This window comes from Astyanax mexicanus, chromosome 18 (assembly GCF_023375975.1).
Source record: "Astyanax mexicanus isolate ESR-SI-001 chromosome 18, AstMex3_surface, whole genome shotgun sequence".
NCBI lineage: Eukaryota > Metazoa > Chordata > Actinopteri > Characiformes > Acestrorhamphidae > Astyanax > Astyanax mexicanus.
In genome coordinates this window covers 2,880,084-2,898,102 of record NC_064425.1, presented here as the reverse complement: position 1 = coordinate 2,898,102, position 18,019 = coordinate 2,880,084, and the positions used below count along the sequence as shown (strand labels likewise).

General features: G+C 36.6%; 1 protein-coding gene across 2 annotated transcripts in view; it reads right to left on the bottom strand.

The window, feature by feature from the left end:
* Positions 1 to 18,019, bottom strand: part of drd2a (dopamine receptor D2a) — a 114,911-nt gene that overhangs the window by 67,038 nt on the left and 29,854 nt on the right. For both annotated transcript variants that reach the window (XR_007425335.1, XM_022675103.2), the window contains exons 3-5: positions 9,741 to 9,850; positions 3,933 to 4,069; positions 2,134 to 2,333 (exon numbers count right to left, since the gene is read on the bottom strand). Coding sequence is in view for 1 of the 2 variants with exons in the window: in XM_022675103.2 (XP_022530824.2) it covers positions 2,134 to 2,333; positions 3,933 to 4,069; positions 9,741 to 9,850 (447 nt within the window). In the remaining variant the exon portion in view is untranslated. The remainder of the gene's footprint in view (positions 1 to 2,133; positions 2,334 to 3,932; positions 4,070 to 9,740; positions 9,851 to 18,019) is intronic.

Sequence of the window (18,019 nt, the reverse complement as noted above, 5' to 3'; positions counted from 1 at the left end):
GGGCCAAAGAGTCTAAAAGCGGAGAGAGTGCGCATTTCTAGCGCAGAAAAACGGACCAAAGAGTCTAAAAGCGGAGAGAGTGCGCATTTCTAGCGCAGAAAAACGGGCCAAAGAGTCTAAAAGCGGAGAGAGTGCGCATTTCTAGTGCAGAAAAACGGGCCAAAGAGTCTAAAAGTTGCTGTAATTAAGGAGTTTAATATTAAGAGACATCATGAAATTAAACATCAATTTGAAAAATCTTAGTTTACACAACACTGTCAAAGATAAAGATAGTAAGTCAAGTAAAATGGTGTGTAAATGAAATAATCAGGAAAATGTATTATTTAAAGTGGTATATTTCATTATTTGTTTTATTACAAAGTCTGTGGCCCCTGACTTTAAATATATTTCTCCTTCTGGCCCCCAACAAAAAAAGTTTGGACACCCCTGCTCTAAAACAAACTGGACTATCTCAACTGAACTGAAGCTAAGCTACCCTGGTTAAAAAAAATATATATTTAATTGTACTTAAAACATATTGAGAAATTCCAGATTTATGTACTTACTTAAAATATATTTAAAAGTACATTAATACTATGCTTTCATCAAATGTTTGAAAGTAAACTTTGATCATACTTTTTATAAAGTACAATATAATGTATTTTTTAAATAAATAGACTACTATAAAAGTACACTTTTAGTTTAATGTAATTCTATATACTTCTAAAATACTTCCAAAAATTCCAAATATACTTTTGTACATTTTTAGCAAAGTGTGTTAAAACAGAAGCTGTTACAGTAGTTCACTTAAAGCACAATGTATCATGTACTTTTTTTAAAGAAGTAAATTAAATTACTACTACCTATTTTTTTTATTAAAGTAAATTTGTAACATGCTACATTTGTAGTACAGTATATTAAAATATATTTTTATACCCAACGAAGTATACTAGAAGGGTGCTACTTCTAAAACAAAAAACAAAAAAAAGAAGCACATTTATACTCTAATGTAAATAGATCACATATATTTAACATCAATTCTTAGTACATTTCTAATATACCTGGTGCATTATAAATAGTGATTCAGTTGTAATACTCATTATTAAATGTAATATAATTTAACTGTAAGCATATTTAAAATATGGGGCTACACACAAGAAGTAGTTTAAATTTTCAAATGTTTCTTAAGTATATTTAAAATAGTTAAATTTTAGTACAGTTAAGTACACTTAGCACAATTTAAGTAAGACTTTTGTACTATTTTTATACAATTAAAGTAGAATAAGTACAAAAAAGCACACTTTAAATATACTGATTAATAATGTGGCTACAGGAACATTTATACTTTAATCTACTTTTTTTCACTAGAGTAAACACATTAGAGGGCTTATTTTTTTGTCAGTACCAGTTATAGTAATAACAGTTAACCATGTGAAATGAGTGTTGGTACGGCTAAGAGATCATTATCTAAAAAAAAAAAACTACCAAACAGAACCTTGATATGCTTTACAAGACTTTACAGCCTACGGTAAAGTAGCTCCATCCATTTATACTAAAGAAAAAAACTGGTTCTGTCTGATAAAGGCGAGATGATTTGGTATCCAATCGAAACAGGGGTCATTTACATTCATAAAGTGAGAGTGGGTTTAATTCTAAAGACTAAAGACAGGCTATAAACTCAAAACAAACAGATATGCTACACAAATACTGTCACCCAGAACTTGTTAAGATGTTGTTAAGATGTTCCTAATGATATGATACCTTTGGGAAACTGGGCCCTGATCTATTAAATATGGTAAATAAAAGTAAAAAACAATGTTAGAACATATTAAGTGTTAATGCAGATGTTTATATGAAGGCTGTACAGTATTGTTCTCTATTGTTTGCACCCTGTAGCTATTCTATACACTGTTTTAGATATTTTGAGTGATTAGACTAATATATAAATGCTCTAAAATGCTTGAAATATACTTTTATTTTACATTAAGTTCCATCCAAAGTTCATTTTTTTTGCTTTCTTCTGTAAAATCATCAATTATAATGTGGGTTGTGCTATTAAATGAGCTTTTTAAACAGTGATCAAATCTGAATTGGTCTTTAATTTACCTAAAAAGGCAGAAGACAAACCTCGTTGTCCACTTTAAAAAATAGTACCTTTAAAGTTGTGCCCCTCTCAGCAGTGGAGCTTGGAAACGTGCGCTTTGTGCTCACGCGTTTCCGCCGCTTGCGCAGCACCACGTAGATCTGCACGTACACGAGCAGCGTGATGATGAAGGGCACGTAGAAGGACACGATGGAGGAGTAGACCACGAAGGCGGGGTTGGCGATTACACACAGAGCATCATCACGAGACTCTGCGAATACAGAACAAAATCAGGAATAATTAAAAACCGTCATTGCAAACCAATAAAATTCAGCATACTGTATTGTTCGCACTATAAAGCGTTAACACTTAAAATCCTTTCATTTTCCCAAAAACCGTCAGTGTGTCTTATAATCCAGTGCTCCTTATATATGAATTGTGTCAGTCGGGTATCAAGGAGCAGTAAATCCACTCCACTGAAGTACAGCACTATACAGGAACCCTGGCTAGCATTGCTGGAGCAGCATTAGCATTACCCGCTAACCGCGCTAGCTCTTTTGCCGTTCAGATGTGAGTATATCAGCCAGTAGCCTGCTGCTAACCCCGTGTAGCACTGCTGGAGCAGTATTAGCATTAGCCGATAACCATGCTAAGTGCTAGCTCTTTGAGCATTCAGAGGTAAGTATTATGGGACTGTAGCCTTTGTGTTTACCGTGTTAAAACAAGCTACGTGTGAAGAACCGCTAGCTAATATCAACCTGGCTTAACGGGACACTCAGGTTCCTTAGTTTAGCTCTGTCGGGTGACGTTTACTAACGCTAACCGCGGCTAGTCTTAACGGAAATCTGCAAACCTAAACCTAGTTTAAATAAACGGAAGCGCTTTACTCTTTACCCAAATAAACAGTTTTCAGAGGAGAAATCTGTGTAGATTAACACCTACACAGATTGTTTGATTTAAAAAAATATATTTTTTTCTTTTTGGTAACACTTTATTACTTATTATTGGATGGTCCATTTGATGACGCTCAACTGATATTCAACTAACACTCAACTGCATGACTATAAAATGCAATTGAACTGAAAGGTAAAAGTAAATGATTCTCTATTGAATGTAACCCTACATCCAACTCTCATCAATCAAACTCTAATCTTAACATTTTAGCATTGAGTTTAGAGTTAGATTTAAAGTTTAGGTTAAGGCAGCTTCTGATTGCTCACACCTGGTCTGTCCTGTATAAATACCCCTCTGTTTTCTCTGTCCCTCGCTGGATATTGAATCTAGTTAGTTAGCTCTTCCACAATGTGCTTATTTGATGGTTTTCCTTTGTTAGCGACTCGCTTTGTGTTTTTTGAATACTCTAGGGTTAGATTCTATTTTGAATCATTTACATTCTACATAAGGTTAAGTTCGATTTAATAGACGTTTAGTAGAATGTTAGTTGAGCATCAATGAGGCCATAAAACGGACCATTCAAGTAAAGTGTTACCAATGTTTTTTTTGTTTTTTTTTAGATTACAGTTTTGTTTACTTTACTTAGCTTAGCTTTATTAGTCTGCTGAATTAGAAGGAAAACATGGCGACACTCCTGTTCCTTACTTGTATCACATAATGTGCCTTATAATTTGGTGCACGTTATAGTGTGAAAAATATGTGAGTAAGTGTAAATCAGGGGTCAGGAGCTTTAGGCCTGGGGGTTTGATGTTTGTTGTAGAGTCAAAAAAATTATTAAATAATAAAAACAAATCATGGAAATCTGTTAAAAAAATAGCCAAACTGTGCTGAAGCTCGGTCCTCAGCTCCCCACCACTTAGCTAAATAATGAAGCTAATAAAACACAAAACCTCCAGGTTTAATTGGTATAAATTACCTGTGTTATTGAGTCCAAACAGCAGGGGGCACGATATGGCAAAGGACAAGATCCACACCACCGAGATCATCACCGTGACCCTCCTCCTGGAGCTGTATCTCGTGTTATAGAGCATCGGCATGGCAACCGCTGTGTACCTGGAGGGAGATGGAGTGGATTATATCAGCAGAGCAGGGTGCTATTAACTTCAACTTCTGAAGGCCAAAATACCTCGTGCACCACCACATCACCAACACGACCTGCTCCCACACCTCCCCCACCATCAGCACACCTTCAGATACCTGCCAGCTCAACAATCCCCACAACCCAGACAGAGCTCTGTACACTGTAACTGAACTATACGTATGTCTTCTTTCATCCACCAACTGATCCATCCAACACCCACACACACAGAGGTGTTTTACACAGCATCTTTATGAGGGTGAACAGAGCCCTGGTAAAAAACTGAATAAAATAAAGAAAAAAAATTCTATTCAAAGCATGTTTCATATGCATGTTATTGGATGTAGAATAGGATCTATCTATCCATCCATCCATCCATCCATCCATCCACTCAAAAATGTTCCATGACTTTTGGCATGTTTTAGTTTATTCCTTCTGGGATCAATAAAGTATCCATCCATCCATCCATCCATCCATCCATCCATCCAGCCATCTATCCATCCATTCATCCATCCACTCAAAATGTTATTAGTTTATTACTTCTGGGATCAATAAAGTATCTATCTATCTATCTATCTATCTATCTATCTATCTATCTATCTATCTATCTATCTATCTATCTATCTATCTATCTATCTATCCGAAAATGTCCCATGACTTTTGGCATGTCTTTAGTATAATTCTTCTAAGATTAATAAAGTATCTATCTATCTATCTATCTATCTATCTATCTATCTATCTATCTATCTATCTATCTATCTATCCACTCGAAAATGTCCCATGATTTTTGGCATGTCTTTAGTAAATTTCTTCTAAGATTAATAAAGTATCTATCTATCTATCTATCTATCTATCTATCTATCTATCTATCTATCTATCTATCCATTCGAAAATGTCCCATGACTTTTGGCATGTCTTTAGTATAATTCTTCTAAGATTAATAAAGTATCTATCTATCTATCTATCTATCTATCTATCTATCTATCTATCTATCTATCTATCTATCTATCTATCTATCTATCCACTCGAAAATGTCCCATGATTTTTGGCATGTCTTTAGTAAATTTCTTCTAAGATTAATAAAGTATCTATCTATCTATCTATCTATCTATCTATCTATCTATCTATCTATCTATCTATCTATCTATCTATCTATCTATCTATCTATCTATCTATCTATCTATCTATCTATCCATTCGAAAATGTCCCATGACTTTTGGCATGTCTTTAGTATAATTCTTCTAAGATTAATAAAGTATCTATCTATCTATCTATCTATCTATCTATCTATCTATCTATCTATCTATCTATCTATCTATCCATCCATCCATCCATCCATCCATCCATCCATCCATCCATCCATCCATCCACTCGAAAATGTCCCATGATTTTTAGCATGTCTTTAGTATATTTCTTCAAGATTAATAAAGTATCCATCCATCCATCCATCCATCCATCCATCCATCCATCCATCCATCCATCCATCCATCCATCCATCCATCCATCCATCCATCCATCCATCCATCCATCCATCCATCACCTTCAGATACCTGCCAGCTTAACAATCCCCACAACCCAGAGAGCTCTGTACACTGTAACTGAACTATACGTATGTCTTCTTCCATCCACCAACTGATCCATCCAACACCCACACACACAGAGGTGTATTACACAGCATCTTTATGAGGGTGGACCGAGCCCTGGTAAAAAACTAATAAAAAAATAAAAAAATCTATTCAAAGCATGTTTCATGTGCATGTTATTGGATATAGAATAGATTGGATGTACAGGGTTTTTTATTCATCATGTAATCTAATGTAAATCTAATGTTAGCATGGTGGGAAATCTGTCATCCATCTCAAACCTGCCTAGTTTCTGTCTTTGTTTCATATTTCAGGTATGACATATGCACACACATTCTCTCACACATACACACATATATAACTCATATCAGTGCAAGACAACGAAAAACATTTAAAAAATAGCTTTAAAAAAACTTTACAGGACTTTAACTTTGCAGCTTTCAATGGAAGTCAATGCAAAAATATTTTTTAATTTAAAATCATTTTGAAGCATTTCTATGGTCTATTGGTTTCAGAAGCTGGTAACTTTCACCCCAAATCACATCAGTATTCTCTATACACTAAAAACTTGCATGCACACACACCAGACTTCCCTGACTCCACTGATCACATGGCGCTTCTGTGTTCTCGCTCACAGAGTTGGCTCCACCTGCCCTCCTTAGTATATATAGCCCTCAATTTGCTCAGTACTTTGCTGATACTATTGAATCTAGTTTTCCTAGCTCTTCTACGATGCGTTCTATTGTTTTGTCTACTTCATTTCTGACCCTTTTTTGTATTACCGTTTATCGTCTTTTCCCTTGTTTTGCTGAATTTGCCGTGTATAACACTGCTTTTATGACCCTGTTTATCTATCTATCAATGTTCACTAACACCAAATCCAACAAGTCAATAAATGTAAATGAATCTAAATAAATCAAAATTAATCTAAGTGTTTCGTCCCCTGAAATGCTTCAGTTTATTTGTATGGACTGTTTTTTTTTGTTTTAGTAGTTTAGTTTATTAGTTAATTAGTTAATTAAACTGTATTTTTGTCTCCCTTTATCTGAGATTAGCATTGTCTGTTAAACACTGTATCTGTGTTGTTTTAGGCTCTGTTTTTCTGTTTGTCAGTTCTGACTGCTCTGCACTCTGGACTGTTTCACACAACAAAGACTCCAATTCCCAGCATGCACTCACACCTCTACAGCATTCATGCTCTCCCAGCTTCTGATTGCTCACACCTGGTCTGTCCTGTATATATACCCCTCCCTTTTCTCTCTCTCTCCCTGGGTATTAAATGTAGTTTTTTTCAAGCTCTTTTAAGATGCGTTTCCTTTCATTGTTTTCCTTTGTTAGCAAACTTGTTTTGTGTTTTTTGACTACTCTCTTGCCTTGCCCTCTGTATCGTTTGTTAACCATTGCTGAACGTAATTTTTGTGTATTTTGTCTCCTATTTTTTACACCCCTTTTATCTTCTGAATTACTCGTGCATGACCCCATTTTGCCTTTCTACACTCTGGTATGTTGTGTTATATATTGCTGCCTTTCTGATACTGACCCGGCCTGTCTCTAACTATCCCTTTTAAGCCTAGTCCCTTTTATAATACATTTTTAAATTGGTATCTGCGAGTTTCTGTCCTTGGTTTGGCCAGTGTGACACTGATTTGCCTGTTTTTATATATTTTTTGCTTTTTAAACTTTAGTAATAAGAAGATATATCCTTGAATATTACAAAAAAACACTGCTGACAACAAAAAATAACTAAACAGCATGTACAGTATACACAGCATTCTGAATCAGTCAGAGCCTCTGAGGCCACCATTTGAATCTCCTAGAAGATTTAGTGCCATAAAAAATACAACAAACAGAATTCTGAAATGTTCAGTGTTTCTAGGGCTTCTTTTAGAATCTGTAAGATGATTTTTTCCAATGGTAGAAGCTGTTAGCCCTGCTGAACTTTAAACTGCACAGCGCCAGCCTGCATAATGTCTATTTAAATATTCATTTTTGTCTCGGCAGCCTGGACAAGGCCAGTTTAAGCAGCCTGCAATAATTACCAGTAATAACTCATCATATTCTGACTCTCATTAGCGTGTCCTTTAGCTGAGTATTATGATGACCAGCTCTCATTTACACACCGAGCTGCCTCAGTTTCTCGATTCTGTCGCTTTAAGCTTTACAAAATCGGACTGATTATGCTATTTTAATCATGAATTTACCTCAGCAGTGCAATAGTATTCAAATTTACCTTAGCAGTGCTATTCTAATCATGCATTTACCTTAGCAGTGCTTTTGAAAAACTGTATGCCACTCCTGGTGCAAAAATTCTAAATATTACCATAATTTGTTTAGAGATTAAAATAAAAAGAAACCAGTTTACTTTCCATTTTATTACTAAAGATTATCCTTGGATTAAAGGAGCTGAGCTTTGATGTAGTATTCAGTTTCTTCATGGGCATTAATTTACAAAAAAGCAAGCGTTCTTGTTCACATGCCTTAATAAGTTGTGGCCACGCTTTACTTTTTTTTTTGCATGATATCACCATCGATTCCACCATTTCTAAGGGCGTTTTAACACCAGCACTTTTTGGTTCGGTTAAAACAGACTCTGGTTGGTTTGTACTTTTAGTGCAGTTTGATTGTGCAAGTGTGAAAACAGTGGAGTGGTTTGCTTGTGGTGAGAACATGATCTGGTCTCGATCTGACCCAGCTATCAAAAATATACTCCTTTAATTTGAGCTAAACTGCTGATAAAGTGCAGTTTAATTTGATTTATTAGTCAGATAATGCTAATTACCACAGCTATGAACAAAAGCTGCCTCTGCTGCTCCATGCTGTTTACACACTAAATGCTGCATGTACTGCCTTCACTGCTTGCAGCCACGCGACTATGTATTTACTACGTCTACATGTGCACAGCATGTCTCATTGAAAACACAGAAACGAACTACGGGTGTGAAAACACCCTAAAACAGCAGGCTGTCCAGCTCCTGGCAAAAGCAGTGGTTTCAAATTTTATTCCAAATAAAAATATTGTCATTTAGAGCATTTGTTTATTTGCAGAAAATGAGAAATGGCTTAAAATAACGAATAAAAGATGCAGAGCTTTCAGACCTCAAATAATGCAAAGAAAACAATAAAGTTCATATTCATAAAGTTTTAAGAGTTCAGAAATCAATATTTGGTGGAATAACCCTGGTGGTTTTTAACCCCAGATTTTTTAATGCATCTTGACATCATGTTCTCCTCCACCAGTCTTACACACTGCTTTTGGATAACTTTATGCTGCTTTACTCCTGGTGCAAAGATTCAAGCAGTTCAGTTTGGTGGTTTGATGGCTTGTGATCATCCATCTTCCTCTTGATTATATTCCAGAGGTTTTTAATTTGGTAAAATCAAAGAAACTCATAATTTTTAAGTAGTCTCTTTTTTCAGAGCTGAATATATACTAGAAACAGAGTATATCTGTCCAGTATCATTTATTTTACTTTAATTCTGGATATATGGAGATATTTGGATATGCATTATTAGTATTGTTAGTATCATGAATAATAATTCTGGATCATTCACTTCTGTTACAAATCTGATAAAATTCTTGTATTTTTTAATATCTCAGTTAGGGGTGTGCCATATCATATTGTATGCAATAATAAAATGTCATTTTCATTTTCTTGAAATATGTTTTTTTTAATTCAGTGTTTTTTCATATCGCCAAGAGTATTGTTTGCTCTAACAGCTCTCAGATATTGAATCAGCTTGATTAAGAACTTTTATCTTGTTTATTCAATATTATTTCATTTTAAATTTTGTACAGAACTTTTAAGGCCGTTCAGTAACTCAACAGAAGTTAAATCCTGATGTCCGGAAGTCAGAAAAGCAATATAAGCTACTTTGAAACAGACTGCATGTGACATTTCACGCTTCAGTCTAATCGACTTTAAATAAATGCATAAAGCACGTATCTCCTGAAGCTTATTTATGAAGCTCTCTCTCAGGCGGCGCTGCAGCTCTGCTGCTCGTTACTGTGCATTAATGCTGAGCCACTAGTGATAATGAGGGTGATTAACATAGAGATACTTACCTATCAATACTAATGGCACAGAGATTAAGGATGCTGGCTGTGCACATCATCACATCAAGGGTGACGAAGATGTCACAGTGGATAGTGCTGAACCTCCATTCTCCAACCACCTGAGATACAGAGAAACAACATAAAAACACATAAAATTAATTAATGTATTTTGATTTTTTACTGCTTTTAAAACAAAAAGCAAACGCAAAAATATCATTATTTATTATGATTATGAATTAAACACAACCAACATACCAAAGCACAATAAACTTACCCTTTTCTAATCATGATTTACCTTAGTAGTGCTATTCTAATCATGATTTACCTCAGCATTGCTATTCTCATAATGATTAACCTCAGCATTGCTATTCTAATTTAATGATTAACCTCAGCAATACTATTCTATTCATGATTTGCCTCAGTATAGCTTTTGTAACCATGATTAATTAAGTAGTGATATTCTAATTTAATGATTTACCTCAGCAGTGCTATTCTAATTATGATTTTACCTCAGCAGTGTTATTCTAATCATACATTTATCTTAGCTGTGCTATTGCTATTCCAATCATACATTTATCTTAGCGGTGCTATTGCTATTCTAATTATCATTTACTGCAGCAGTGCTATACTAATCATACGTTTACCTCAGCAGAGCTATTCTAATCATACATTTACCTTAGCAGAGCTATTCTAATCATGATTTGTCTCAGCAGTGATATTCTAGTCATAAATTTAACTCAGCAGTGCTATTCTAATCATAAATTTAACTCAGCAGTGCTATTCTAATCATACATTTATTTTAGCTGTGCTATTGCTATTCTAATCATACATTTATCTTAGCGGTGCTATTGCTATTCTAATTGTGATTTACCCCAGAAGTGCTATTCTAATCATACTTTTACCTCAGCAGTGCTATTCTAATCATACATTTACCTCAGCAGTGCTATTCTAATCATGATTTGTCTCAGCAGTGATATTCTAGTCATAAATTTAACTCAGCAGTGCTATTCTAATCATAAATTTAACTCAGCAGTGCTATTCTAATCATACATTTGTTTTAGCTGTGCTATTGCTATTCTAATCATACATTTATCTTAGCGGTGCTACTGCTATTCTAATTGTGATTTACCTCAGAAGTGCTATTCTAATCATACATTTACCTCAGCAGTGCTATTTCAATCATACATTTACCTCAGCAGTGCTATTCTAATCATGAATAACCTCAGCATTGCTATTCTAATCAAACATTTATCTTAGCTGTGCTATTGCTATTCAAATCATACATAAATATTAGCTGTGCTATTGCTATTCTAATCATACATTTACCTCAGCAGTGCTATTCTAATCATACATTTACCTCAGCAGTGCTATTCTAATCATGATTTACCTCAGCAGTGTTATTCTAATCATGATTTTAACTCAGCAGTGCTATTCTAATCATACATTTATCTTAGCAGTGCTATAACTATTCTAATTATGATTTACCTCAGCAGTGCTATTCTAATTTAAGGATTTACCTCAGCAGTGCTGTTCTAATCATACATTTACCTTAGCACTTTTTTTCGATAACTTTATGCCACTCCTGGTGCAAAAAATCTAAATATCACCATAATTCATTCAGAGATTAAAGTGAAAAGAAACCAGTTCACTCTCCATTTTCTTGCTAAGGATTATCCTTGGATTAAAGGAGCTTTGATATAATATTTAGTTTCTTCATAGGCATTAATTTACAGGAAAAACAAGCTTTATTATTCTCTGGCTACAAATTAATTATCTTGTTCCCATGCCTTAATACATCGTGGCAATGCATTCCTTTTTTTTGCATGATGTCACCTTAAGAAATCAATCACTTACTTTTACAGTGAAAATAGTCGTGTTGGATTTTCAGGACCCTTATTTTTAAGGTGTATCTACAGCTCTAGAAAAAATGAAGAGAGCACTTCAGTTTCTAAATCAGTTTCTCTGATTTTGATCTTGAGTAAAATGAACATTGTTGTTTTATTCTATAAACTACAGACAACATTTCTCCCAAAATCCAAATAAAAATATTCTCATTTAGAGCATTTATTTACAGAAAATGAGAAATGGCTGAAATAACAAAAAAAAAGATGCAGAGCTTTCAGACCTCAAATAATGCAAAGAAAACAAAAAGTTCATATTCATAAAGTTTTAAGAGTTCAGAAATCAATATTTGGTGGAATAACCCTGATTTTTAATATTGGCATCATGTTCTCCTCCACCAGTCTTACACGCTGCTTTTGGATAACTTTATGCTGCTTCACTCCTGGTGCAAATGGCTTGTGATCATCCATCTTCCTCTTGATTATATTCCAGAGGTTTTCAATTTGGTAAAATCAAAGTAACTTATCATTTTTAAGTGCTCTCCTATTATTTCTCCAGAGCTGTATATGTACACATATTGTGCAGATTAGGCTTTTATTATCATATGAATGTAAACTGATGCTTGTGTTTTTTCTCCCTACAGAAACTGCTGAATCCAGAGCTAACGATTTCTTCTGAGACTGAGTGAATTTGTGCTCAGCAACTCTGAGACTGTTTGGCTTCAGTTGATGTTATGTGCCATAAACTTGGCAGAGAAGTAATGGAGCTCAGGTCAATCTCATCCTCCTCCTCCCGCTCGTCTCCTGAGCGTCCTGCTGGAGCTGTCGACTGATTAATGCGTGTCCTCGGGCGGGCTGAGGGGCTCAGATCCCGGCCTGATGGGTCTGCGTTTCTCGCCTCTGTAGTTTTGCATCTCTTCCATTGATTAAAGAATTATTTGACACCTCTAATGAAAGCGGCTGTAGGATGTCGGGATCGGTTCATCAACAGGTTTCTTAAACTCAGCTGTAATGAGCTCTGCTGCTGCTGCACCGTGCTAACGGGCTGCATCTTATTTAAGTAAAAAAATGTCCTCTGGCCAGAAACTGGAAGCAGATCTAAAGAAAATCAAGTGTAATTACTGAGGTGAGTCTACTACTACTCCTCAGTGTAGACTATAATCCACTATACAGCTAACAATGAGATACCTATTACCTATATCAGGTGTGTCCAAACTACGGCGAGGTATTTTAGAAATAGAATGAAAGTTGGCCCGCTGTTAAGCAGGTTTTTATAATGTGAGATTCAAAGTTTGAACGCTAGGTGTCAGAAACGGGCCACCGAGTCTAAAAGCGGAGAGGGTGCGCATTTCTAGCGCAGAAAAACGGGCCAAAGAGTCTAAAAGCGGCAAGAGTGTTCAGTTGTAGCGCAGAAAACGTGCCAAAGAGTCTAAAAGCGGAGAGGGTGCTCAGTTGTAGCTCAGAAAAACGGGCCAGAGAGTCTAAAAGCGGCAAGAGTGTTTAGTTGTAGCGCAGAAAACGTGCCAAAGAGTATAAAAGCGGAGAGGGTGCTCAGTTGTAGCTCAGAAAAACGAGCCAAAGTGTCCAAAAGCGGAGAGGGTGCGCAGTTGTAGCTCAGAAAAACGTGCCAAAGAATCTAAAAGCGGAGAGGGTGCTCAGTTGTAGCGCAGAAAAATGAGCCAAAGAGTCTAAAAGCGGAGAGAGTGTTCAGTTGTAGCACAGAAAACGGGCCAAAGAGTATAAAAGGGGCGAGAGTGTTCAGTCGTAGAGCAGAAAATGAGCCAAAGAGTCTAAAAGCGGAGAGAGTGTTCAGTTGTAGGGCAAAAAATGGGCCAAAGAGTCTAAAAGCGGAGAGGTGCGCAGTTGTAGCGCAGAAAAACGGGCCAAAGAGTCTAAAAGCGGAGAGAGTGCTCAGTCGTAGCGCAGAAAAGCGGGCCAAAGAGTCTAAAAGCAGAGAGAGTGTTCAGTTGTAGCACAGAAAATGGGCCAAAGAGTATAAAAGGGGCGAGAGTGTTCAGTCGTAGCGCAAAAAATGAGCCAAAGAGTCTAAAAGTGGAGAGAGTGTTCAGTTGTAGCGCAGAAAACGGGCCAAAGAGTCTAAAAGCGGAGAGAGTGCTCAGTTGTACCGCAGAAAAACAGGCTAAAGAGTCTAAAAGTGGCAAGAGTGCTCAGTTGTAGCACAGAAAAACGGGCCAAAAAGTCTAAAAGTGGCGAGAGATAAAGATAGATAAAGATAGTAACTCAAGTAAAATGGTGTGTAAATGAAAGTAATCAGGAAAATGTATTATTTAAAGTGGTATATTTCATTATTTGTTTTATTATAGAGTCTGTGGCCCCTGACTTTAAATATATTTCTCCTTCTGGCCCCCAACAAAAAAGTTTGGACACCCCTGCACTATATAATCTATGATCTACAATTTTACTCAAAATATAAACTTTTCAGGTATTTTTTTCTCTTAAGCTCCAAGCCTAATTTTACCAATTTCCACCTGAAATTACATACCCACATTTTAGGCTTTTCACTCTAATATTAAATCATTCAAATTTAAATCAGGCAAATTTATGAATTAATATTACTTTGAAGCCTTTACACAATTAATTGAAAACACTTAAAATTATTAAATTGAACATGTAATGATCAAAATCAATCAATCAATCAATCAATCAATCAATCAAGCTTTATTTTCACTCGGGAAAAAAATTGAGGGTGAACCTCATTTACAATGTTGCTGAGCCTTTATAACATCAAAGGGATTTAACACATTTAATAATAAATTAGAAATAATAAGAAATAAAATAGTAAAAAAAATAAATAAAAGAAGTACTAATTTTAAATCAACATTGAATTAAAATATATATATATGTAAAACATCTAAAAGAAAATTTTAAAATACTTTAAAAAACTAATTTGACACATAAAAACAAAAAAAAAAGTATACAAAAATATAAAATAAGTAAATAGATAATAGTAAAAGTAAAGAAAATATTCATCAGCTCCTGGGAGAGTCCTGTCTTTCTCCAAAAGACTGGAAATTTTCTAAGAATAAAAACTACTAATTTTATATCACATTTTGCAGTAAAGAAGGTGTTTATGTATTCTCTACTCCTGAGGGAAAGATATTAATATTATTTCTAAACATATAAAATCAATATACAAACATATGTCAGACTAAAAAGTACAGTGATCAATGCTATGCATCTGTAACGTAACCCAGCCACAAATTTTCTATTGATTTTGCTATTTATAGGTTTATGTTTGAGTAAAATGAACATTATTGTTTTATTCTATAAACTACAGACAACATTTCTCCCAAATTCCAAATAAAAATATTCTCATTTAGAGCATTTTTTACAGAAAATGAGAAACGGCTGAAATAACAAAAAAAAGATGCAGAGCTTTCAGACCTCAAATAATGCAAAGAAATAAAGTTCAGAAATCAATATTTGGTGGAATAACCCTGGTTTTTAATTACAGTTTTTGTTCATGCATCTTGGCATCATGTTCTCCTCCACCAGTCTTACACACTGCTTTTGGATAACTTTATGCTGCTTTACTCCTGGTGCAAAAATTCAAGCTGTTCAGTTTGGTGGTTTGATGGCTTGTGATCATCCATCTTCCTCTTGATTATATTCCAGAGGTATTTAATTTGGTAAAATCAAAGAAACTCATCATTTTGAGCATTTTTCAAGTGCTCTCTTATTTTTTCCAGAGCTGTATATGCATACATACTTAGACTTGAAGGTTTTTCAAAGTCATTTTATTCTGTCTTTTCACTGGAGCTCTGTAACAACATCATACACAAGGGGAAATAGGCAATCTGAAATATGGTGACTGATTTGAGCAATTTCAATAATCATCCTCAGTCCTGTGTAATTGGGTTATTTTCAAAAACTACTGGTATAATTGCTGAAATATATTCTGCAGAAAACTGCATTAAAAAGCCATGAGTTGCTAGGACATGTCCAAAACGCACTCGAGAAGCATTTAAAATCCTTTCACGACCGTGACGCAGAATGTGCTTAAGTGGGTCTTTCTTCGCTACCCCCCACACACACTCCAGCATTGAGTATTGTGTGCTTCACATTACCCCTCACAGAAAAAAATAAAAAAATAAAAAAACATTTTTAGAGCATTCTGCTGCATTTGCACTGTCGATAAAGCACAGAGAATTGAAACTATTCACTATAAACTCTGTATACTGCGGGCGGAAGCCTCTTTTGAACCGAACTGTGCTAAATTATGTGATAAATACAGCCATCACAAGTCACCCGCGGGTCAACGCCATCGTCTTCCTCCTGCACTAATAAACAGTTTAATCCCAGCCGTTATTCAGCCTCTCTTTCTGCAGCGTCTCTGTCGTGCCTTTTGTGTGAATTGGTGAGCGGAAGAAAGCAGAAAATGTCATTTGTATTATGACTTACTGAAAATAAAATCACTCTTTGGTCTGCACCATAAAACTCTTTACAGTAGCATGCAGCATACAGGAGCTATTACAGTATTTATCAGTGGTGTGCAGTAAAGTGACAATAGGTGCATGTTAACCCTTGTGTGGTGTTTATATTTTTGTTACTCGTTTACTTTGTTACTTGTATTTAATTCAGCAAAATTAAGCAATTTTACATTAAAATGCTTTACACATGCTCGCTTCACCTAAATTGCGAGCAATATAAACAGCTTACATGGTTAATATTTGCCCTTTACCTTTCTTATGTTACATTTCTTTCAAAAAGTGCTACTCTTTTTTATGAGTTTTTTAATAAAATGTTAAAGAAAATGAATTAAACTCAAGATATGAGTAGAAAATTCGTTTAGTTTCAAATTTACAAATGAAGCAATGTTTATTAGCCCTTGGCCAAACATACTGTATGTATTAAAAATGTGTTGGGGGGGGGGGGGGGGGGGTGTACAGTGTGTGTTTATTGAAAATGTGTTTTGATATATGTTTTTCACAGAAAATGAGCCAATGCCAATGAGTTTGAGTTAGAACATTTTTTTTTTAGTATCATTTGTTGAAAAATGAAAACGGGTCCCACAGACCCGAACACCACACAATCAGGAAATATATATATATATTATAGTTATTGTAAACTATAAGCATATAGTTTATAAATTAACTCAAATAAAAAACAGCAACTAAATCAAAGCACTAAAATTGCTTTTTAATATGGTTTCTCCCTTGTTTCTAGGCGTGACCCTTCTCCTGATTATGAGAAGGGTGTAGTAATGAAAGCGCAGCGAAAGTTCTACTAAAGACTCCAATGCTACGTCACCTAATTACCTATCCAATCAGCTGTTCCCTCTGCCTTTAAATAAGATCACTCATTCAGTACCTTTGCTGCCTTTCAGACGCTGATGGTCGTTCTTACTGACGTTGTCCGCAGTTCTCTCGCTTATGTCCTGTTCTCGCTTCTAGTGTGTCCGACCGGCGTCTCGTGTTGGCCTCCTGTTGCTTACCTCCTACTGCTGGCCGCTTTGTCGTCGGACGCCTCCCGATCCTACTGACGCTGCTGCTCCCCACGTCCGGTCGGCGGTGCACGTAAGACGCAATCTGCTTGCCACGCGCCGCGCCGTTGGCTGGCGGCCCGTTTCTCTACCCCCTCCTGCTCTGTCCCGCCGCCGCCCCAGCCCCAGCTGTCCCGGTCCTTCAGGCGGTCGCTGTCTCGGCGTGGAGTTCGGACTCTGGTTTGGTCGCTGTCGAAGAGCGCTGTGGATCTGCTTCCGGGTTGCCTCTCCCTGTAACGCAGTGTTCTGTCGTATTGTGCAACCCGTCGAGATGTGCTTCTCGACGCCAGTGCCCATGCGCGGGACCATTGTTTGTTTTCTTATTTTGTGGTTTTCTGTTAAGTTGTGGTCTCCCCTCCTTACTCTTAACTGTCCTCCGATATTTTGTTTCGGCTTTATTGTATTCCTGCTGACGCATGTTTGAATATGGGGCTTTTTCTAGCGCTTTTACTTTTTTATTTGTGTACTAGAGTAGCACGGTTCGAAAGGGTGGCAAGTTGCACCTGAGCACCGGTTCACCCGGCCCCTCTGCCTTCGCTCCGCCTCCCCTGGCCTCTGCTGCTGCTGCGGCTGGCGCGGACCTGCCCGTATCTTTCTCCTTCTGGCGCGCTCTCCCTGGAACTTTGACTTTTGCTGCGCTGACTGGCGCGCTCCTGCCTGGATCTTCTACTGTTGCTGTGCTGCCTAGCGCGCTCCTGGTTCGTTCGCCGCTACTGCGCTGCTGGTGCGCTTCTGCTGGATCTGCTGCTACTGCTACTGCTACTGCGCTGCTGGTGCGCTTCTATCGGATCTGCTGCTGCTGCTGCTCCTGCGCTGCTGGTGCCCTTCTGCTGGATCTGCTGCTGCTGCTGCTGCTGCTACTGCCCTGCCTGGCGCTTCTGCCGGATCTGCTGCTGCTGCTGCTCCTGCGCTGCTGGTGCCCTTCTGCCGGATCTGCTGGGTCT